This window comes from Chrysochloris asiatica, unplaced genomic scaffold (genome assembly GCF_000296735.1).
Source record: "Chrysochloris asiatica unplaced genomic scaffold, ChrAsi1.0 scaffold00223, whole genome shotgun sequence".
NCBI classification, from domain to species: Eukaryota; Metazoa; Chordata; class Mammalia; order Afrosoricida; family Chrysochloridae; genus Chrysochloris; species Chrysochloris asiatica.
In genome coordinates, this window is record NW_006408741.1 from 2,437,444 (window position 1) to 2,462,074 (window position 24,631).

Consider the following 24,631-nt stretch of genomic DNA (forward strand, 5'->3'; position numbering starts at 1 on the left):
AGTAAGATTTGCTCACCATGGAGTGGTCAACCATTCAAGATCAAAAAGGGAACATTTACCTAAGGACAAAGTTGAGAAGGGATGGGAAGGTGGGTGGGAGCCACAGGGAGGAAGTGGGATAACTGTTGTTACATGGAGGGGGCTGCAATCATTGAGATGAAACAAGGCGTATGAGTTGTTGAATGCAAAACAGATGCTCTGTAAACTTTCACTCAATTCACAATAAAAAGTTTCAAAAAAAAGAGGTGCTTTTCTCTCTTAGAAGGATATACTAACACAAAACAAAACAAAACAAAAAAACCACAGCTGCGAGCAAATTGATTCCTACAGATGGAGAGCCCATATGTGTACGATTAGAACTGGTCCCCATAGAGTTTTCTAGGCTGCAATCTTGGCACAGTGATTAAAGTGCTCACTCGGTTGGTAACAGAAAGGTCACTGTTCAAACCCAGCAGTCCCTCTGTGGGTGAAAGATGTGGCAGTATGCTTCTGTAAAGATTTACAGCTTTGGTAACCTAATGGGGCAGTTGAACTTTGTCCCGTAGGGCTCAATGGGCTCAATGACAGTGAGTTTGGTTGTTTAGGAAAATCTTTACAGAGAATCACCAGGCCTTTCTTCCAAGGAGCCACTGGATGCATTCTGATTGGCAATCTTTTAGCAGCTGAGTGCTTAATCGTTGTGCAGAGGAACAACGATATATTCTAGATGCAATGATTGAGGTTTAATGAGGATAAGCTCACAACTATATCCGTGCTCCCATGTGGCGCTGCAGGATCAGCACTGGACTGTGAACCACAAGGTCAGCAGTTCCAACCCACCAGCTGCTCCTCGGAAATCCAATACAGGGTTGCTATGAGTCGGAACCAACTCAACAGCACACAACAACAAAATACACACATCTATATCAACAATTAACGGTTTACATTATGGAAAGAAGTTATTTGAGCTTTGTTTTTTCAATCTAATATTTATGCATAAACTGGAATTTTATCAACTTAATTTTTAAAGCAGGGAGTGAGGAAGGAACTGAACATCAAAGTACGTCATGGGACTCTACAAAGGCACGCTAACCCCCTCGCTGAAAGTGGGCGTGGCGGCAGGTACCTGCCAGGAGGGCATGGATGTTCAGGCCACGGTCCTGATCCACAGGGCTGCAGACGTCCATCATGTAGGCATGGCTGGGGTTATCAGCAGAGTCGGCGCTGAAGTCCATCAGCACCACTCCGCAGACGGTGAGCAGAATGCCCCACTTGTGGTTGCTTGAAGTGTCAGCTAGGGCGGTCCCGATGTCTCTGCCATTGAGCAAGAGCGAGAGACCCAGCAACGCCCCTGGAGACAGCGAAACAAAGAGTCACCCGCAGAAAACACAGACCAATGTCCCAGGCACTCTACTACCCAAGGTTAGAATCTTTAGGGCCCCCAGAAAAATGTAAAATCAAACGTCAAGCAGAGCAGACTAGAAGTCACCCAGAGATTCGCCACTTTTTTGCACTTAGAACAGGATTTTTATTTTTTCAAGCAAAGTGACTGTGAGATGAACGTTATTGATCAATTTTTAAATTAAAAAAAAAACAACTTTAAAATAATTATCAAAGCCATACATTCTCACAGCTGAATCAGGCTGGGTCTGGAGGCCTTGCCACCACTCCAGCGAGGCCCAGAGTTTTCTAGGTGACAGTTTTGGCCAAGACTCTTTAGCATCTTTTAGATTTTCCCAAAAGGAAGCCACTGGGTCTTGTATTTTTTCCATTTTAGTTCAATGCCAGAACAACAGACCTATAGCCAGGACAAGAATGAAAGGGCGTCTCCTTCCGAACCTTGAGGTACATTGGTCACTCCAAGCACCCAATAGAGGCTGCAGTAGAAATCCTGAAAGAGAGCAAGGCAGTGGTCACTGTTTCTCAGGTCTGCCTGGCCTATTGGGGCAAAACATGGAACTGGGCTCATCACGTTCCTGAAACACTGCATGCAAACATCTCAGTGCATCAAGAGTAACATGATGAAACGCAAAACCCTCAGCTAGAGAACAAAGGATGAACAGGTTTACAAATCACTCCTCCTGTCCTTAAGATTAGGACCCTGTGAGGTGTTAATCAATCCTGACCTTCCTTGAGATTTCAAGAAATTCCAGGACCTCCCAGATCGCAAACCTCATCAAGCTTTAATGGTTAGATCCTCCAATGATGGCTTGGCATAAGATGGTGGTAATTCTTGGGAATGTGCTTAATTCCTGTACTATCGTCTGAATTCATAAAGTCTCGTAGAGCATTGGTTATGACCAGCCACACCTGAGGTTTTCTACAGCCCCATACTAATGAGCGGAATCCAACTCTTGTTCCTCCCTTGTCCCCTTGTGACCCGTAAGCTCCTTGAACTGAAGGTCATCCACCACTGGGGGCGAGGTGGAGCTTACCGAGGATGGGGCTGATGAACCACACCAGGCTGTAGAGCTGGTCAGGCAGGCCCATCTGCAAGAGCACCGGGGTCACGTATGCTGTCTCCATGGCGTAGCTGAACTCGATGCCAAACAGAATGCAGCCATTGAAAAGCAGCTCCCGGAAGGACCTCTGGGGGTGCAGGTCCCCAAAGTCCACCAGTTCAATTGGACATGGGGTATTAGGGGGTGGGGGTGGAGAGGGACGGATGCACTTCCTCCTCTTAGGGTGCCGTTTGAAGTTGTTGGCCCGGTGGCTGATGTGCCGCGTCACGGACCCCGCGTAGCTTGAGACCTGAGACCTCCAGAAGTCCTGAGGAGCCAAAGTGGGGAAGTGGGCCTCTCCTGGAGGGGTGCTGCTCGCTGGGGGGATCATTGTAGGGAGGACTGGAGGGCGTTCCTGGGAGGAAAGACCATTTGGGGGCAACAGTTATTCACCCAGGGTCTCTACTGTTGTTAGTTTTTTTCTGAGAACTGCACACCCTTCTCTTATGGGAAGGATTGAGTTCACACTGGAGAAACTCAGAGTCAAACAGCACCACCAAAGTCCATCTGCTGCTGCAGAAGGTGGGACGACTCCACTGTCACATGCGGGCAGCCCATCAGCCCATGGACACCAAAGCCTGGTGCTCTCTCTCTGCCCACTCTGAGACCCCAGGCCTCTGGGTGTCTGCCCTGACTCTCAAAGAGACCACTCCAAATGGGGGCCCTTCCCTGAGGGTCAGGCAAAGGGTTCCTAAGGAAATGAGCACAGCCAACAGCCCCACGCACCTTCTTAGGCCCTGAAGGTTCATTTCCAGGGTGAAATTTTCCCTTTCCGGAAAGTCATTGGTGAGGGGGAGAGGGCGAGGGGTAGAGAGGAGGTGTTATGAACTGAATTGTGTCCCTCACAAAAAGTGTGCAAGTCCTAACTTTTATATACTTTTGAATGTGGCCCTGTTTGAAAATAGGAGTTTCTTCTGTCATGTCAATGAGGCTGCATCAGGGCAAACCCATCCCTTAAAAACCCCCACAAACCCATGGCCATCTAGTCGATTCTGGCACATAGCGATCCTATATATGGTGTCCAGGACTGAATCTTTACAGGAGAAGAGGGCCTCATCTTTCTCACACAGAGCAGCTGGTGAGTTTGAACCACCAACCTTACAGTTAAGTCATGCTCTAACCCTAATCCCTTCTGAATGGTGTCATATAAAAAGAGCAGGAGGACTACCATGTGAGGACCTGCCTATAAGCAAAGGACCACCAAGGACCATTGGCAGCCACCAGGAAGTAGGAGAGAGGCCCCCAGAAGGAACTGGCAAGGCCGAGACCCTCCAGAACTGTGAGAAACTACGTTTCTGTTCTTTCAAACCACCCACTTGTGGTACATTTTGTTATGGAAGCTGTAGGAAAAAGAAGGGGAGACCAGACCTGGGCAGGAACGCCCTGTGGCACCCTGAGCTCAAAGTTGTGTAGGTGCCTTCCTTCACCCACACAAAATAATGGTAATGCCTTCCTCCCGACTATATGCGTTTACTCTTAGCAGCAGCTGAGTGAGTTCAACAAAAACCCATTAATTTCAGCAGCAGTTGAATGAGTGTGTATTCAGTCAAGAGAACTCAGACTTTTACGGTGTTTTTAAAAAATCCTCCCACTAATTAAATACACCATACCCTCCATTTTGTACACACTGAATGGGGATAGAGTTTATGAAAGTAAGGGGCAAAAGAGCCAGGGAAGGGTGAGACAGAGATTTAGCCCCATCTACAAGTTCTTTGTTGAGTAATTTTCATAATGCTAACAACTCAGTAGGAATTAGCAAGTGTGCACACCTCACCCTCCTAGCCCCACTGCCCCATGTCATCCCCGTGCTTTTTGGGGACTTGAACGTCCAGCTGTTTTCAAATCAATCTAGATTATAAATATTAAAGAAATGGATTCTACCATTCTGGTCTGTTTTACTAAGCTGAGAGAAGTCTAATGAAATCAAAGAGGAAGAGACAGACATAAACATAAAACAGGGATGACTCAAGGATTCTATTCAACTACTCTGTCCCAGCCCAGCCCACCTTGACTGGCAAAAGAGCAATTGCCTAAATTTCTTTTGAAGTCTTTACCAAACCTAAGACAATATTCCCAACACTTTCCTAAATTTCTTTTGAAGTCTTTCCCAAACCTAAGACAGCATGCCAACACTGATGGAATCTTTACAGGGATGTTTGTCATTTATAAATATGACTATTATAGACTTTCTTTCTAAATTAGTTTCAGGCATTGGAAATGAGGCCCTTGTTTCTGACGTTAATTTACCATATCCCTTTAAATATTACTATTGATAAGTTAAAAACTTCTTTACAACTCACTCTAAAATTCCTCATTCCAGATTTGCACCCCAAGCCCCCACCCACTCAGAGATTTTCCTCCTCTTCAGAAGACACCAATGGTGGAGCTGAATGGATCAAGAAAGGCACCAGCACGATTCAGACCATTGTGTTAACCCAACAACCCATCTGGTCTCCCATCAACCCGTCCACCCTTCATTCCTTCTTCTCTCCCATACATTCATGTACCTATCCTTCCATCTGCTATTCCCATCCATACACCTCCTCCATTTACCCATATCTGCCAAAGTTCCATTTATCCATCCACCCATCCAACCTTCCATCTACTCGCTCATTCACCCTTAACCTGTTTAACCCATCCATTTACAAATATGAATATTATAGACTTTCCAACCACCAATGGTCCAACCACCAATCCTCCCACCAACCTCTCTCTTATTCTTTCCTTCATTCTTACCCATACACTCACCAATATATCCATTCACTTGCTCATCCTTCCATCTGTGTATCTGTAGCTACTCATCCACCTATTCTCCCAGCTATCCATCTACTCTTTCAAATAGCCATCCATTCACCCACGTATCCACCCACTTACCCAACCCTCCATACACACTTCCATTAACTCATCCACCTTTCCTAACATCTACTACTCATCCATGCCCGCCATCTGGCTAAGTAATGGGCACCACAACACTGAGATCATAGAGATAAGAGAAAGACATCATTTTTGTCCTTCTGTTAGGTAAAAAAGTGGAGGAATGAGTTCTAAGGAGTGGGACTCATGGTGAAAAGGAAATATGCACACCAGTTGGATACAATGGTGGTGTGATGAGAAATGAAGCCATCACAGAATGATTAGCTGATCTTGAAAGTCATGCAGCCTGGAGAAGAGACAGATTCCATACTGGAGTGACATAGGCAGAGACTCCAGTGTCTTTCACATTTCTAAATTCTTATTTTGTGACCTTGGAAGAATTCCATGTTTTCCTCTAAAACAGGAGCACATGTATCAAAGAACAGCGTTGTTGTTAAGTGCTGTCGAGTTGGTTCTGATCATAGCAACCCTGTATAGGGTTTCTGAGGAGCAGCTGGTGAGTTTGAACCACCGGCATTGAAGTTCAAACCTACCTTGCAGTCTAATGCTTATCCTACAGCTCCACACCAGGACTCCAAAACAACGTTGTTGTTGTTGTTGTTAGGTGCCATTGAGTCGGTACCAATTCATAGCAACCTTATGCACAGCGGAATGAAACACAGCCTGGTCCTGGGCCAACCTCACTACTGTTGCCACGCTTGACTCCCTCGATGCTGATACTTGGCCAATCCATCTTGTTGGGGGTCTTACTCTTTTTCTTTGACCCTCCACCTTACCAAACATGATATCCTTCTACAGCGACAGGACCTTCCTGACAATATGTCCAATGTATAAGAGATGAAGTTTGGCAATCTTGGCCTCCAAGGTTCTTTTGGCAGCTCATGGCACTTTTCAGTATTCTCCTCCAACACCATAACTCAAAAGCATCAATTCTTCTACGGTTTTCCTTAGTCACTGTCCAGATTTTGCATGCATATGAGCTTATTGAAAATACCATGGCTTGGATCAGGCGCACATTAGTCCTCAAGCTGACATCTTTACTCTTCAACACTTTAATAAGGTCTTGTGCAGCAGATTTGCCCAATGCAATACGTCGTTTGATTTCTTGACAGCTGCTTCTATCAGTGTTGATAGTTGATCCAAGAAGAACGAAGTCCTTGACAACTTCAATCTTTTCTCCGTTGATAAGAATGTTGTTGACTGGTCCAGTGGTGAGGATTTTTGTTTTCCTGACATTGAGATGTAATCCATACCAAAGGCTCTGTATGCTCTTTGATCTTCATCAGTAAATGTTTTAAGTCCTTTTTACTTTCAGCAGGCAAGGTTGTATCATCTGCATATCACAGGTTGTTAATGAGTCTTCCTCCAATCCTGATGCTATGGTTTTCTCATAGAACCCAGTTTCTCGGATTATTTGCTCAGCATACAGATTGAATAAGAATGGTATTAAGAATACAACCTTGTCACACACCTTTCTTAATTTGAAACCATTCAGTGTTCCCATGTTCTGTTCAAACAACTGCCTCTTGGTCCAGGTACAGATTCCTCATGAGCACAATTAAGTGTTCTGGAATACTCATACTTCGCAATGCTGTCCATAGCTTATCATGATCCACTGCGTAGTTAATAAAGTACAGGTAAACATCTTTCTGATAGTCTCTGCTTTCAGCCAAGATCCACTGGACATCAGCAATGATCTCTCTCGTTCCATGGCCTCTTCTGAATCCAAATTGAGCTTCTGGAAGTTCTCTGTCAATGTATGCTTGCAGTCATTTCTGTGTTACCTTTAGTAAAACTTTACTCGCATGGGATATCGAAGAGATTGTCCGATGATTTCCGCATTCCGTTGGGTCACCTCTCTCTTTGGTATGGGCACAAATATGGATCTCTTCCAATCAGTTGGCCAGATAGTTGCCTTCCAAATTTCTTGGTAGAGATGAGTGAGTGCCTCCTGTACCACCTCACTTTTTAAAAAGATTTCAATTTTTATTCCTGGTGCCTTGTTCTTTGCCAATTCCTTCAATGCACTTTGGACTTCCTCCTTCAGTGTCATTGGCTCTTGATCATATGCTACCTCTTGAAACAGTTGAACATGAACCATTTCCTTTTGGTACAGTGACTGTGTATTCTCTCCATCTTCTCCTAATGCTTTCTGCATCATTCAATAATTTGCCAGAGAATCCTTCAATAACAAAAGTCAAGGCTTGACTTTTTTCTTCAGTTCCCCCAGCTTGAGAAATGCTGAGCATGTTCTTCATTTTTGGTTTTCTGATTCCAGATCTTTACACGTTTTTTAAATAATATTTGGCTTTATCTTCTTGAGCTGATCTTTGAAATTTTCTGTTCAGCTCTTGGACGTCCTCCTTTCTTCCATTTGCTTTAGCATCTCTACACTGGAGAGCAAGTTTCAGCGTCTCTTCTGACATCCATTTTGACCTTTTCCTTCTTTCTTGTCTTCTTAAATGACTTTTTGCTTTCTTCCTGTATGATGTTCTTGATGTCATCCCACAACTCTTCTGCTCTTCAGTCTTTATTGTTTAGTGTATGAAATCTGTTCTTCAGATGATCTCTAAATTCAGGTGGGATATATTCAAGGTCATATTTTGGCTCTCATGGACTTGTTTTCATTTTCTTCAGCCTCAGTTTGAATTTGCATATGAATAATTGATGGTCAGTTCCACAGTCTGCCCCTGGCCTTGTTTTGACTGATGATATGGAGCTTTTCCGTTGTCTCTTTCCGCAGATGTAGTCAATTTGATTTCTATGCAATGCATCTGGTGAGGTCCATGTGTATAGACATATTTTATGCTGTCTAAAGAAGGTATTTGAAATGAACAAATCATTTATTTTTCAGAATTCTACAATGCGATCTCCAGCATCATTTCTACCGCCAAGGCCACATTTTCCAACTACTGATCCTTCCTCTTTGCTCCCAACCTTTGCATTCCAATCACCAGTAATGATCAAGACATCTTGGTTGCATGTTTGATCAGTGTCAGATTGAAAAAGTTGGTAGAATTTTTTAATTTCATCCTCACTGGCTTTAGTGGTTGATGCATAAATTTGAAAAAATAGTGGTATTAACTGGGCTTCCCTCTAGGCACATGGATATTATCCTATCACAGACAGTGTTGTGCCTTAAGACTGATCTGGATATGTTCTTTTTGATGATGAATGCAGCATCATTCCTCTTCAATTTGTCATTTCAGACATAGTAAACCATGTGGTCGTCAGATTCAAAATGGCTGATACCAGTCCATTTCAGCTCACTAATGCTTGAGATATTGATATTTATGCATTCCTTTTCATTTTTGACAACTTCCAATTTTCCCAGATTCATACTTCATACATTCCATGTTCCAATTTTCAGTGGATGTTTACAGCTGTTTCTCTTCATTTTGAGTTGTACCCCATCAGCAAATGAAGGTCCCATGGGCTTTTCTCCCACGGGCTTTACTCCATTCACGTCATCACGGTCAACGCTACTTTGAGGAGGCAGCTCTTCCCCAGTCTCATTTGAGTGCCTTCCAACCTGAGGGGCTCATTTTCTGGCACTACATCTGACAGTGTGTCTCTGCTCTTCATAAGGTTTTCATTGACTAAATATTCAGAAGTAGTTCATCACTCCTTCTTCCTAGTCTGTCTTTGTCTACAAGCTCATCTGAAACCTGTCCACCATGGGTGACCCTGCTGGTATTTAAAATACTAGTGGCATAGCTTTCAGAATCACAGCAACTCACAAGCCACCACAGTATGACAAACTGGTAGACGAGTAGTGGAAAAACAATGTAGACAGGTAATATTTCATTAAGAACAGAATTCATTTATAAAGAGGAAATTAAGATTAGAAATATAAAAGCTAAGCTCCTTGTTTATGTTTTTTTTTTTAAAGAACAAAGCTAAATACTAGGTATAGCTTAGACCCTAAGCCTATAAATATTCAACAACAAAAAGTTGGTGATTGGCTGGTCTTACCTTTGGAAACTCAGGTAGCTGTTTGTATCCCCTGGAGTTTCATATATTAAACTCACAGAACTAGCATGCCAGTTGGGACACTGCATATTGGAAGGGAGACATTTGTCAGGAGGTGTGTTAGAGAACTTGATCTGACCTGACCAGGCACGTCACAGCCTCACACTGATCCTCAGTGGTTCTCCTTTGCCTAGCCCTTTGTTCTTCAAGCAAACAGCAAGAGTCAGCCGTTCTCTCCTCTCAGCATTTATCATAGTGTGAACTAAGTTCACATGCATTCTGAACCTTCCCTTGGATTTTGGAATGAAGAACTGTGGGCCCAGTTTCAAGGCATCTCTGGCTTTAAACAGCATATGGAGGAAGTAAATTGTTGAAAGGGGACTCTCTTTACTAAAAATGGACTATATAGATAGCATACTTCTCTACCTGTCATATGACAACCCCTGATGCCCTGTCCTCTCATCCCACATCCCCCAAGATCTCAAACACATATTGCTTGACCCTCTCATGCCCAAGTTAAACACCCATTAGTATTTAAACCAGAATTAAACCTAGGCTTGAAAAAAGTCTTCACTAACTCCTTACCTTCAAATTCAGGGCTCAGCATTACCCTCTTATAATATAAAATACATTTAATAAAAACTATTCATGAATGTTTATTCTACGCAATATCTTACCAATTTGTTTTTGAAGAGACAACTTACTGATTAGGGAAAAATGTTTGAGAACCATTCATAAGGGCCCAATATCCAGAATATATACAGAACTCCTACAACATAAAAGAAGACAAGCAACCCAATTTAAAAAAACGGGCAAAAAAAAGATGTGAACAACATTTTACCAAAAAGTATATATAGGTACTCAACAAGCACATGAAAAAATGCTTCACATCAAAACCACAATGAGATGCCACCTCATCCCCACTAGAATGACTGTGATTTTTTTAAAAAAAAGGAAAACAGCATGTGTTGGTAAAGATGTGAAGAAATTAGAACCCTCATCCATTGTTGGTGGCGATGTTAAATGGTACAGCCACTGTAGAAAAGTTTGGTGGTTCCTCAAAAGGTTACCCATAGAATTTGTACATGACCCAGCAACCTCAATCATAGGTATATGCCTAATAGAACTGAAAGCAAGAATGCAAATAGAAAACCCTATATTCACAATAGCCACGAAGTAGAAACATCGAGAACTGAATGGATTACCAAATGGTGGTGCATATGCTCAATGGAATAGTATATTCAGTCTTACAGAGATGTGAACTTCTGACACATGCCACAAGATGATTCTTAGTAAAATATGTCAGCCTCAAAAGGACAGATAATATATGATCCCATTCATTAAATAATACATAAGGTCCAAAGTTCATATTTGGATTGGTGAGGGGGTTCACTGATTAGGGGGCATTGAGTTTGTGTGGTGGAATATTTGGGAAAAAGATAGTGGTGATGGTTGTACAACATGATGAACCCAATTAATGGCAACAGTACATAAAAAATGTTGAACGGGCATAAACACTGGGCCGCAAGGTCAGTTTGAACTACAAGGTTGGTGGCTCAAGTTCACCAACTGTTCCTCGGAAACCCTATACAGGGTCTTGCTATGAGTCGGAACAAAGTCTATGGCACTTAACAACAACATATATATATATATATATACATATATTTGCCATGATAAGTTTATTTTAAAAATCATTTTTGGATTTTACCATAAAAAAGGAGTAGAATTGAAATCTAAAATAATGAAGTAGAATTTCAATATGCAATTGCAGATACTATCTTTACCACGCTATACAACCATTTTCTTAAAGAAAAATGTGCACAGATTCATGAACCATCAAAAATCACCAGCCACCAGATACATTGTACTTTCGGAATTCAGAGGATGCTTTATGTAACAAACCCCAAAAACTGTGTTATAGACAATTTAAGCAGCAAATGATTCATAACAACAAGCAATGTCTATACAATTAGTGGGAGCATGAGAGCACCACACAATAATCAGTGGACTGCAAACAACAAGGTCCATGGTTCGAGGCTGACAGCCACTCTTTGGGAGAGAGATAAAGCTTTCTATTCCCATCTAGGGTTTCCAAGGAGTGACTGGCAAGTTTGAACTGCCGACCTTGCAGTTCAAACCGACCTTGTAGTTGAGTGCTTATCCTACGGTGTCACAAAAATACATTTAGTGTGTTTAAAAATTATGAAAATTATTCTACTAGGTGGAAAGTAATTTCTTCATGTCTTTCTCTACTTCTCTGTAAGAAAACAGCGCTTCCCACACAATGGGACATTTCAAGCCACTTTCCCTTCCCCTCTCTTTCTTCAACTGATTCTCCTTTAAAGATAATAATCCTAAAGTATTTTTAAAAATGTACCAAATTAATATTACAAGGAAATCTCCCCAGACCACTATTGGGTCCTGTGGAATTAGGGGTAGCGGTGGTTCTTACAAAGATAGTTACTGAATTGGCCGAGTTCTCATGTTCTATCTCTGGCAGTTTGGGTGCTACCTGACAGGCAAATTATCCAGAAAGCACTCTGGTCAAGGTACACAGTGAACTTGGATTTCCTCAGCACCTGACTCTATTTCCCTACAAGAGCTGAAAGGCATAAAGGTAAAGGTGAGCCCAGAAGCCATCTGAGAAGTTATTTATTGTCAGGGACAGAATGAACCGATTCCGCCTTAGTGTGTTACCCTTGGCTGGCCACTCAAAAAGCAGGCATCCTTGGTCCTCTTCATAAGCTTAACCCTGGGATGCTGGGAGGGGTTATACAAAGGCCCTTGGCGATCAGGAGGGTTCAGGCTCAGGAAGTAGGTGAAGCGGAAGCTGATGACACCTGCCCAGGTGACCAGGAAAAGGCCTGAGGAGGCATAGCACACAGCGGAAGTCTGGGGCATATTCTGAGTTTCTCTCCTCGCTGGCAAAGGGTGAAAACCCTGTTGCCGATCTGCTACCTTCCTCTGTGCCTGAGAAGTCCACACGCAGGGGTGGAGACGGGGGAGGGGGGACTCATTTACAGTTCAATTAAGGAGACATCCAACAAGAACAAAGGTCTCGGTGTCAAATTAAGCCCAATCCCGGGGCTCTGAACACCCTGGGGCCTAAGCCGCGGCGCTCCCGGAACACAGCCTGGGCAGCTGTGCCAGGCCCGGGAGGAAAGGGTGGTACCTGTGGGTCGAGACAGGAGGCATCCCTGGCCGAGGCTGGGTCCCTGCCTGCCGCGTGCGCAGCTCGCTCCCGCCGCCCCCGGCCCACAGCCGCTGCAGCATCACCCCGCGGGGCGGGGCCGTGACGTCACGCCCGCATCCCTGCTGCTCGAGGCTGGTACCCGCAGAGCATCCTTAAAGCGGCACCGCCTGGAGGGCAGGGCGCGAGGCCAGTCCCCATCCCTCCCCAGCCACTACTCTTCTTTTCCTTGGGAAGGCAGCCTGGATTTGCAAGAAAAGCCTCAGACGCATTCTGACTTTCCTGGGCCAGGGACACTTTACCTGGGGGTTGTGGTGGAAAGGATCTTTCCTCCTGAAAATACATAAGTACATACCTAAAAAAATTTTATTTTACCACTGTATTAGTAAAGAGATGAGTGTTGTTAGGTACCATCAAGTTAATTGCCCCCCCCCACACACTCATAACTACCCCAAGCAACAGAATACACCTGCCCTGGCTCTGTGGGCGAAAGCACTGAACCACAAGGTCAGTTTGAACCACAAAGTCGACAGTTCAAACTCACCAGCCGCTTTTTGGAAACCCTATACAGAGTTGCTATGAGTCAGAACCGACTTGGTGGCACTTGACTACAAAAACAACAGGATTTTTGGGACTTCTGATGTGGAGCTGAAAGATGAGCCCTGGACTGCGAATTATAAGGTCATTAAACTCACCAGCTGCTCCTCGGAAACCTTGTACAGGGTCGTTATGGGTCAGAACAGACTCAACAACAATGAACAACAACAACAGGGTTTCCCAGGACTGTCAGAAAGAACAAATTTGTCTCGTAAGAAATACAAACAGAATGTTCCTTTGAAAATCATGTACTTTGGGCAGATTATCACTAAAACGAGCATCATGTTTGGTAAAATAGAGTAACAGGGAAAAAGATTCAGTGAAATGAATTAACACCACGGGTACAAAATCAGGTTCAAATATAATAAAGCTTGGCAGAATGGGGCAGGAACCGGTGTAGCATTTTGTTTTGTTGTACACAGGATGACCTAAAAATAACAACAATCTTTAGAGACCCCCAGGAGCACTGGGTTTGAACTGCCAGCCTTTTCGGTTAGCAGCTGAACACAGTCACCGTGTCTTCCAGTGTTGGATTACCCAATAATCAAGGTAAGTACAGGAGTACTTGTGTTTACTTACTAACCTGTCATGATCAATTTCACATCTGTCTCTCTCCTAATCCCACAGTACCTTCCTATAGAATCAAAGTCTCTTTTCAAATTTACAACCTGTAACATGAAAAACATGGGAAACTATTCACTACAGATTAGTAAATCAGCACAAGTAAACTCGTGCTTACCTTGATTATTGGGCAATGCACTCCTGATGCCACCAGGGCACCTTATGAATGTATTAGTATTAAAGATGGAAACATTTTCTTTGACACAAAAGTTCAGTTTTTTCCTTATAGAAAGACATTTTTATAGGGTCCCAAAAGTGTGGTGCTGTTGGATAAGCATTGGACCACAGGTCCATTTGAATAAAAATGTAGGTGATTCAAGCCCACTAGTAACTCTTCAGAAACCCTCTGCAGGGTCACTATGAGTTGGAAATGACTCAGTGATACTGAATAGCAACAACAACAAAAGTTTATGTGGTCTGGTCTGCACTGCAATGGCTAAGAAAGTCCACCTAGAACTTCTGGACTGCATCCAATTATTCATCTAACAAATAGGCCAGGCGTGGACTGTGGACTGTTCTAGGCACTCGGGACACAGAATTGAGGAATACTGACAAATCTCAAGCCACATAGAGTGACATTTTAGGAGAGACACACATTCAACAGGACAAATAAATAATAACCAAATCAAAAGATAGGCAACCTGGTGGCACAGTGGATTAAGAACTGGACTGCTACTGAAAAGTTTGAATCCATCAATTGGTCTGTGAAAGGAAGATGTAGCAGTCTGTTCCCATAAAGATTTACAGCATTGGAAGCCCTAAGGGACAGTTCTTCTCTGTCCTCTCTGGTCGCTATGAGATGGAATGGACTCTAGTATGTTATGTCAAAAGATAGTAACTTCCAGAAAAGGATGTCATAGAGGGTGGGACTTGGGGAAGGAATGGTGCCACGATTTTAAATAGGGTGGTTGATGAGTCCTCAGCAAGAAGGTGATATTTGAAGAAAGATTTGGAGGAGGTGAGGGATGAGTTCTGGGGAAGTTCTTCCCAGGCAGACCAGTGCAAAGGCCACGGGGTAGACACAAAAAGGGCTGAATCAAATAATAATGCAAAAGACAGTCTCCAGTGAAGGCTCAGTGGCAGGAAGTGCCCCTGAGGGAAGGTACATGACTCTATGAAAGGTCGTTCGTTTTTTTTTTTTTTAATTTTTGGCGTTTATATCCAAATTTCTATTACAGACTTCACAACGTAATTTCCATTTAAACCGTGCTTTTACATTTGTTTAGATAGTGATAATAGATCATTTATATAGTGCTTAGGATGTGCCACATATTATTCCAGTACTTTATATGTATTACCCCGTTGAATCCTCACAGCAATCCCCATGCCACAGCTGAAGGATCTGAGGCCCCAAAAGATGAAATTGCTTGTGCACAGTGGAGCTGGGCTTCTGGCCAGCCCTTCTCTTTTCAGAATCCATTTTCTTTACTGCTGGGCTATGCTGTCTCTGTTTTATATACACTAGGGTATGAATCATGAGGGAAGTTCAAGAAGTTCATAGAAAAATTCCATTGTCTTTTTATCCCATTTTCCACAAACTTTTTCACACAGATCACCAGTTTTACATTCAACAAATCATATACTTTGCTTCATTACAATGATTGCAATCCCTTCCATGTACCAACAGTTAACAGTATTTACGTCTATTCACTTTAACCATTGCCTTCCTCCCTCTCTCCCACTACCTTCATCTTCCTTCTGCTAACCTCCCTCTTGTTGTATATTGCCACGTTAACATGTGTTTACCTACTAGCTGTGAATCATTTTCCCTCCCACTTCCCCCTAACCACCATAGATTGTTTCTCTTATCAAGATTTTTTTTTTTTTTAACTTTTTACAATATTGGTCTCATACAACAGTTGTCCTTTTGTGATTGACTCATTTCACTCAACATAATGTCCTCCAGATTCTTCCATGTTGTGAGGTGTTTTTCAGATTCAGCGTTATTCTTCAACAGTGCATAGTATTCCATCGTGCATGGCACTGTGGGTTAATGCGCTGGAAATAAAAGTCATTTCAATCACAAGATCAGCAGTTCAACGTCACCAATCACTCATTGGAAACCCTATCTAGGGTCGCTATGGGTCGAAATGGACTTGACGGCACTTAACAACAACATGTACCAAAGTTTAACCATTCTTCTGTTGATGGGCATTTAGGCTGGCTGTCTCCATCTTTTTGAGGTGTTTCTTATAGAGAATGTATTGAAGTATCCTGTTTTCTTCTCTGTTCTACTCTTGACTGGTGCAGTGAATCCACTTATATTCAGTGAATTATCTATAAGTATTGATTGATTGCTATCATTTTTTGTGTGTGGTGTTGCTGGTTTCATTATTCGTCATCATTTTTTCTGCTGAGTTAATTTTGTTTGTGGGTTTTATTTCCATTTTCATTTTGATGGACATGTGTATTAATTTTCTTGAGGTTACCCTGTAATTTATTAATATTTTTCTCTGTTTAAAACAGTGTGTTTTATCTTGAAATATCCTAATCTCTCTGTTGTATTTGACGGACAGTTTTACTGGGTATGTATGTTTCTTGGTTGGCATTTTTTTTTTCTTTCAAAATGTTGTGTCTGTCATCCCATTGCCTTCTTGCCTGCATGATTTCTGCTGAGAAATCAGAACTTAGTCTTATTGGTTCCTCTTTGTAGGTAACTTTTCATTTTTCCCAAGCTACTCTCAGAATTCCTTCCTTGTCTTTAGATTTGGAAAGTTTGATTATGATATGTCTTGGTAATTTTCTTTCGGGACCTATCCTGTTTGGATTCACACAGCTTCTTGTATGCTTATCTTCTCGTCTTTTACGATGTTAGTAAAGTTATCTCCCACAGTTTTCTGTGTACTTTTTATTACCTCGTCCTGATCTGGAATATTCCAGCACCCAGATGATGCGTCCTTCATGGCGCCCCACATAACTCTTAGACTTACTTCTTATTTTTTCATAATTTTTCTCTAAAATACTAGTATTTTGAGATTTTTCTTCAAGCTTAAGAATTTGAGCTTACATTGCTTCAAATCTACTCCTGTGCTATCTCAATGTATTGTGCATTTCCTAAGTCTTAGTCTTAATCTTACAGATTTCTAATGGCAGATTTTGTATTATTTGAAAATTTGCACCTATTTGTCTGTTTGTTCTTGTAGTGTTTCCCTGTGTTTGATTTCCTCACTCTTTTTGTGACTCCTTAGAAAATACCTAAAGATCATTCTTGAATAGTTTTTTTTTTTTTCAGTTAGTTCCATTATCTTTTCTTCCTCAGAGACATTTTCTGGCTCTGCATCTTGGTCATTTGTTTGAGCCATTTTCTCATGTCTCCATGGGAGCTAAAATGGTCTGTTGTCTCTGTGGCAGTGTTGTGGTGTTGTATCTGTATTTAATAGATGATTGTGTGTTGACTTGTTCTTAGGCTCTTGCAGACTGTCTCCTGTGGTGTAGTTAGAGAACGGAAGTGTGTGTACTGTTTGCATCCCTATTCATGCATCTCAGTTTAGGGTGGGTTTGGCTGGTGTTGGCTGTTGTCTATCATTGATCAGGGGTTTAGGAATTGGTATTGGCTCTTGCCTAGTAGGTGGAGCTTCAGAAGGTACAGTTGTGGCAATTCTCTATGGGTATGGTTGCTGTCTCCTGTAGGGTAGCAGAGAACCACTGCCCTGCACCCCCACACAAACAAGAAAACAAAACAGAATAAGCAAACAAGGAACCAGCAATGGAAAGAGAAAATAATAAAGAGAAAAAACAAAGCAAAACTAGAAGTCACCAGAAAAAAGGAATATAACAACTATGAAGACAAAAGAAGGACAGGGAAATGGATCTATAGAAGAGAAAAATAATATAGAAAATAACTAAAAAGAGGAATAGGAAAACAGAACTGTAGAAAAACAAGTGAGAAAAGGGACAATTTAAAAGGAACAGATTAAAAACAACAAAAACAATCATAAAAACCAGCAAGAGGGGAGAAGAAAAGAGAAAGAAAGTAGAGAATAGTAAAGAAAGAGCAAAAGGGAAAAAAAAAATAAAGAAGAGAGGAAATGAGAAACAGGAAAAACAAGAAAAGCAGAGGTAGAAAGCATAAAAATTCAAAGGAATGGAAAGAGAAAGAGGAGAAAGAATGAAAGAAAAAAAGGAAAAAGCCAAACCCAAAACCACCAGTTCAGCTGTTGAACTCAGAGTGGAGAAAACTCTGGGGGTGGGGGCTCCTGCCAGCCACAGAACTCACAGGTAGGTGTGGGGAGAAAGTGACAGCAGAGGTCTTGACCCTGGATGGAGTTCTATGTTGTGAGTGCCTAGGTTATGTTTAGGGCACTCAATCTGGAAGCAGTTCATGGAGGCCTTTGATGGAGCTAGTTTCAGTGTCTCTTAGGACCACGAGGCAGCTGACAGCAGGGTGACTGGTTAAATGTTGGTCTGGTCACTCTGAAGGTTCTGTGGTTTGAACTCCTAGAGAACAGGGTCTGCGTTGGGGGTAGATGAGCGTAGGAGCTGGCCATACCTCTGGTTACCAGGGCAGCAGGGGGGAAAAGAAGGAATCGTACCTTTTCAGGTGTCAGTGTGCATACGCTCTGTTCTGCCAGGCCACCTTCTGTTGGCAAAGTGGTTCACAAAGGTTCAAGATGGTCCAGCTGCATCTGGCTGGCCAGCCATTCACCAGTCAGTCTCCCTCTCTTGCCATCCCTGCTCAGCCTCTCCTCCCTGCATGCACTGAATCCACTTCTCTAACCTTTCTTCTGTAGCTCAGGGTCCCAGGATTTTCATCTGGGTCTATTTGTTTTATTTGGTCTCTCATTTCTTAGTTGTAAGGCACTCTGGTAGCATAGTAATTATGACTTGGGCTGTGAACCACGAGGTCAGCAGTTCGAAACTACCAGCTGTTACACGGGAGAAAGATGAGGCTTTCTGTTCCCGTAAAGATTTACAGCCTTGGAAACCCTGTATAGGGTCGCTATGAGTCCGAAACGACTTCACGGCATATAACAACAGCAACAACATCTTAGTTGTAGAGGGTCTCTGTAGTACATCTGACTAGTCTGCCATATTACCGGAAGTCTGTCTATGAAAGTTTGTAATCAAATTTGGCCTAGTTGGTGAGGATCAAGTTTCCTTGAGGGGAGGATCACTTGAGGGAACTAAAGGCTGAGCAGGAGGGTAGCATGTTCCAGGTCAAGCATGTGAGCACAAGAGCTAAAGAAGGGGTAGAATGAGCCTGGAGAGGTGGCTTAGTCCAATCTGCACACCTGGGCTGTGGTCTTTTTCTAAGAGCAATGAGAAGCCTAGAAGGCTTTTACACAGGAGGCTATTGTTAAGCTGTTGTTGTTAAGTTCCGTTGAGTTGCTTCCAAACTATAGTGACCCTGTATAATGTTTCCGAGGAGCAACTGGGGAGCTTGAACCACCTACCTTGCAGTTTAAACCAACTTTGCAGTCCAGTGCATTTACCCACAGCACCATACCAAGATTCCTGGCAGTGGGTAAGATTCATAAATTGTACTCATATTTTGACAAAACCATATAGCAAGGTGTAGAACAGATTGGAGGTGGACCATGAGGGATGTGGGTGCACAAGGTTGGGGGTTTTGGAATGACTCGGGCGGGAGGGGATGTTGGTGAAGGTGGAGAGACAGAGGAGATGTACCGGCCACATATTTGAGAGATAAAACCAACAGGTCTTGATGATTGATTGGAAGTGTGGGAGGTGTGGGAGAGAAAGGCATGATAGGAAGTTTCCAGCTTGAGCATCAAGAGAGAAACCTGATTTTGCATGGGGGGGGGGGTGACATGTGGACTCTGAGAGGCATCCTATCTATACAGGGTCGCTATGGTTCTCCATGGACTTGACAGCACTTGACAACAACAACCAAGCAGGGATGTAGGCTCGGCTGTCAGAAAGGTTTTTTGAGAACAGCCGGCACCTGGGAGCTAGTTGAAGCCATGGCTATGGACCATGAGATTAAGAAGGAGAGGTGTAGCAGACAGGGCCCCACATGAGGCCAGGGAGAGGAGAATGTGGAGAGGACTGCTTCTAGCTTATGTGACCTCTGTAACCAGAGAGAGGGCAGTAGTGGTTCAGTGGCCGAGCTCACACCTTCCATAAGAAAGAGGGTTGCTGTGGTCCTCAGCATGTGGCAATGGGCTTTCTAGACTGAGGCAGATTAGGAAGAAAGGCCTGGTGATCTACTTCTGAAAATCCCACGGTCTGATTGTGCAGTTCATGGGGTCACCATGAGTCAGGCCAACTCAACAGCAGCTAACTCCAGCAACAGGAGTCACAGTTTGAAAAAAATATGAATGGGCATTTTATTTTGCATTTACACACAAAACGTCCTGTAACTTAGATAGCAGTTGTAACTGATAAGCCTCAACGTCTCAGGGACTTGAGTAAACGATAAGTTTACTTCTTGTCCTTGGGAAATCCAAAGGGGGATTCCTGATGGGGGAGGACTCCACTCTGTCATCCAGGGACCCTGGACCCTCTATCTTATCTCAGAGCTGATAGATGGGGAGGGAGCTCAGAGAAGGCCTGTGGGTGGGGCCAGGACTGCAAGAGGCCCCTCCCACTAGCATTCCATTGGTTGGGACTCAGTGACAGAAACACATCCAGTGGCCAGGCACTGTGCTCTCTCGCTTTCCCCCCTTAAGAGGAAGAAATGGGTGTGGAATGTAGGTGCTGCTGCTGCTGTCTTTGTCCCAGGTAGGGAAATGGGAAGGGGGGGGGGGCGGGGGCGAGGGCAGAGGAGATTGGAAATGCCAAGACAGCAAAAGTTAATCTCTAGTTCATGATGTTCAAATTGGGCTTGAAATCTAAGCATTGTTGAGAACGTCGTTTTAAAATGAGTCTTTGACCATTTTTTTTTTTAACTTTCCAAGGAGTTGGTGTGGGTGACAGGCCATTCATGGCGTTTCTTTCCTGGTGTAGTCAGTCTGACCCAGTCCAGACTGGAGGAGACCAACCTAAAGAAGAAGGCTGACAGAATGTCAGGTAGCTGCAACAGGGAAAAGAACAGGGTCTCAGGTCTGTATAACCTGTCTAGCAGAATTAAGCCAAGCTCAGCAATGAGGAAGTTCTGAGAAGAAGAGTGGGTGAGAGGGAGAACGGATAGAAGGGGAAAATAAAGTTAGTCAGTAATAAGCTAACACCTGAAAAACAAGACTCAGGGAAACCATATTTAGACAAATTCCCCAGATCTCAGAAGAAAATTAGACCAGTCTCAGCAATAAGAAGACCCCAATAAAGGGTAAAAAAAGAAACTGTTATAAAGGGGAAGAAAGTTACCCATGAAACTGGGGAATAAGACTCAGAGTAAGCATATTTAGACAAGTTCCCCAATTTAACTGCTCTAACACTTGATCCAAGGAGCTCTGGTAGCGTAGTGGTTATGAATCGGGCTGCGAACCGCAAGGTCAGCAGTTTGAAACTACCAGCTGCTCCATGGGAGAAAGATTTACAGCCTTGGAAACTCTGTTCAGGGTCGCTATGGGCCAGAACCGACTCAATGGCACTTAACAACAACAACAACACTTTATCCAAGAATGCAGCTCATACCCCTGATAGAAAGATATATAAAGGAAAACCAAGTTGTATTTGGGGCTCTTCTTTCACGAAGAGACCTCTATGCTTAATAAATTCTACCTAGCTTTTATCTGCCTAAACACCTTGTCTTTCTAACCTCTTTAGTGTGGGATAAGTGTGTTTCGCCTTCCCAATTCTGTGGAAGGACAGTGGGGACAACACTTCAACCATGACCAGAACAGGGAGGAAACCCAAGAGAAAGGAGCCCACCCCTGGGTCCCTGGGCACTGTGGGGGCACTACTGGGAGAGGACAGAGGGCACTTGTGGAGGGGCTTCCGTACCTCCCTTCTTCCCTGTCTTGGGTGAGTGCAGAGCTGTTCTAGTTTGCCTTCAGCCCCCCAGCCCCACCTGGCCTTGGTTCCCAGCGGGTGTGTGGAGACAGTGCTTCAGTGGCTCTTTGGAGATGGGGGCTCCTGGGTGACACCCAGCCTCCATGTGGGAAGGTCAGACCAAGAGGTGGGTGGGAACTGTGACGGAGAGACCCAGAGGGGTCTCCAAGGCTAGTCAGGGTCCATCAAATCCAGGATTCCTCCCTCCCCCATGTGGATCCTGCAGATGAGGCTCAAAAGGTGAAGTTATTATCCCAAAGAGAACAGGTCAAGCCCAAGGGGGTGTTGGAATAATAGAACTGGATTCCATTTTGATCCGGTTTGACCAGAGTTACTGAGCAGGAGGTGGGAGAGGATGGCAGCGATGAGGCACTGGGTGGGCTGGTGTCTCTGGGAGGTAAATCCCCCGGGGACTTGGTGACAAGGGTGAGGGGTCTTGGGCAGGGGTGTAAAGAGGGACAAATATCCTTCCCCCATACAGCCTCCAAATTGGTCGGTGGTAGCTCGAGAAGAAGATCTGATCAGTCACAGGTAAATAAATAAACAAGCATTTCCGTGCACACCTGGTGTAGTGTAAATAATTATGCAAACCCATAGAGAGAAAAGCCTAAGTAGATAGAAGCAGGCCACAGATGATGTGCAGGGAATCTGAAGTCTGCTCACCTGAACTGCCATCCCAGCTTGTCCACCAGGTGGTGGAAGAGCCCCACCTTCTGAGAACTCCCTAGAGTTGAGCCTGGAGGATGCAGTTCCAGCTGTGGGGACTGTCCACTATTCATCCAGCACAAAGGGCAGTGGCCCTGTCTAAGCATTCTCTGACAGCATAGGAGTTATCTATTCTAAAGTTAAATTTTCTTTATATTTTGTGAACGCACTCTTCAAAGCAAACAGCCAAGTGGTTTTCTATTCGCATGAGTTTTCCCTCCTGAATTTCTCCTAGTAGTGAATACCATTTTTAATAACAGCCCTTGTGTCCAGGGTTGTTTTGTGGTTTTATGTGTGTTAACCTCATTGAATCCTTACAATTGGGCCAAGCGGGGCTTCTCCCTACCACTTTTTTCTGGTCCTTGAGACTTGGTGAGGATGAGGCCACACAAAGTTAGGGGCTGAAGCAAGGACTTGAACCCAGGCCTTGGTTGCTCACAGGCCACACTCTGTCCCCTCAAACCTTCCTGCAGCCCTCATGCATATGGTCAGTCCTTCTCTGGGGTCATTCATTCATCCATTCATCCTGCACTTATTTCCCTTCTCTATAGTAGCACTGTGTGGGATGCTGCAACAGCGTGAGGTCTCTCTACCTGGGCTCCATCCATCACCTGCACTGACCATGCTGAGCCTTCCTAGACTGCAGCTTCCCATCTTCTCTGACCAACCACCACCCTCTGTCCCCCACTTCCTAACTTACAGTGGTAGTGACCCATTGTGGGGCTGCCTTTTGCCTCTCAATTCAGAAGATCCAGGGAGTTGGAGAACCAGAGGGGTGTGCATGTGAGTGCATGTGTGAAAAGTGTGTTTACGGAAATGTTGTAGAGAAAGATACTCTTTCTTTCTTGCACTGTGTAGAACCCTCACACATCAGTATTGCTGTCTACTGTTTAGGGAAGCTTCTATGGCTCTGATGTTCCCTTACACATGAACATACAGATACATTTGCACACACATATTTAGGAACATGCACATACACGCATACACAGAAAGACACACACACAGATACTCCCATGCATGCCCACACATGTTCTGGCACAAACAGATGCACCATGCTAACCCCATACACTGTTTCTATCACCACATCTCTGCAGGTTAGGGAGCAGCAGCCACTTTGAAACCTTGAGTTTGAACCCCAAAGATCTGTTTTCTTAAGAAGAGTCACAACATGGCAGCCCCTCTAACTCCACTGCATTGCAAACTCTAGGGGGATAGGGCCTCTTTTAGGTCTCTTTCTGCAGTGCCTGGCAGAGTACCAAGCACATAACAGACATACAAGGCATTATTTCTTTGAATAACTAGAACGGCATTTGAACTCAAACACCAACTAACACCAACTACAATGGGTTCGATTGAGTTGCTAATAACACAGACTGTTCTGGACAGGACCCGGAATGTCATCGTAATATTTCTGCAGGAAACAGAATTCTGATTTACAAACGTATGCCCTCCTTATAACCACCACTTGTCTGTCAGTTTGTCCCACTGTGGTGGCTTGTGTGTTGCTGTGATGCTGAAAGCTATGCCACTAGTATTTTGAATGCTGGCAGAGTGACTGACCCATAATGAGCAGGTTTCAGCTGAACTTCCACACTAAGGCAGACACGGAAGAAGGAGAGGAAGATTAGCTCCAAATTTTTAGCCACTGAAAACCTTATGCATAGCAGTGAAACATTGTCAGATAGTACCAGAATATTGAATAGTGAATCATGATGAATAGCATCAGAATATTGTCAGATACAGTACAGGAAAATGAGGCCTTCTGGTTGAAAGCCACGCTAAATATGACTAGGGAAGATCTGCCTGATCTAAGTAGGGTTGAATGTGATGACACAAATGGAGTAAAGTCTTCAGGACGTTCATTTGTTGATAGAGCACATCTCAAAACGGGGAGAAACAGCTGTAAATATCCATTGATAATTGAAACATGGACTGTACAAAGTATGAATCTAAGAAGATTGGAAGTTGTCAAAAATGAAATGGAGAAAAGACTGAAATTGTCAAAGATCTCATTTTGCTTAGATCCACCATCAACAGTTATAGAAGCAGCAGTCAAGATATCAAATGATATATTATATTGGGCAAATTTGCTGCACAAGACCACCTTAAAGTGTTCACGAGCAAAGGTGTCAGTTTGAGGACTAAAGTGTGCCTGACCCAAGCCATGGTATTTTCAATAGCCTCATATGTATGTAAAAATTGCATAGTGAATAAGGAAGACCATAGAAGAATCGATGCATTTTGAGTTATGGTGTTGGAGAAGAATATTAATGTAACTAAGGACTGCCAATAGAACAAA

At 43.6% G+C, this 24,631-nt stretch overlaps 1 protein-coding gene across 1 annotated transcript in view; it reads right to left on the minus strand.

Annotated features, from left to right (window-relative positions):
* The window catches only part of SLC45A1 (solute carrier family 45, member 1), a 29,928-nt gene extending 27,117 nt beyond the window's left edge, over positions 1-2,811 (minus strand). Inside the window, exons 1-3 of the mRNA XM_006873119.1 lie at positions 2,415-2,811; positions 1,778-1,870; positions 1,106-1,330 (exon numbers count right to left, since the gene is read on the minus strand). Of these exons, the coding sequence (XP_006873181.1) occupies positions 1,106-1,330; positions 1,778-1,870; positions 2,415-2,811 (715 nt within the window). The remainder of the gene's footprint in view (positions 1-1,105; positions 1,331-1,777; positions 1,871-2,414) is intronic.
* Positions 2,812-24,631: the final 21,820 nt, after the last annotated feature.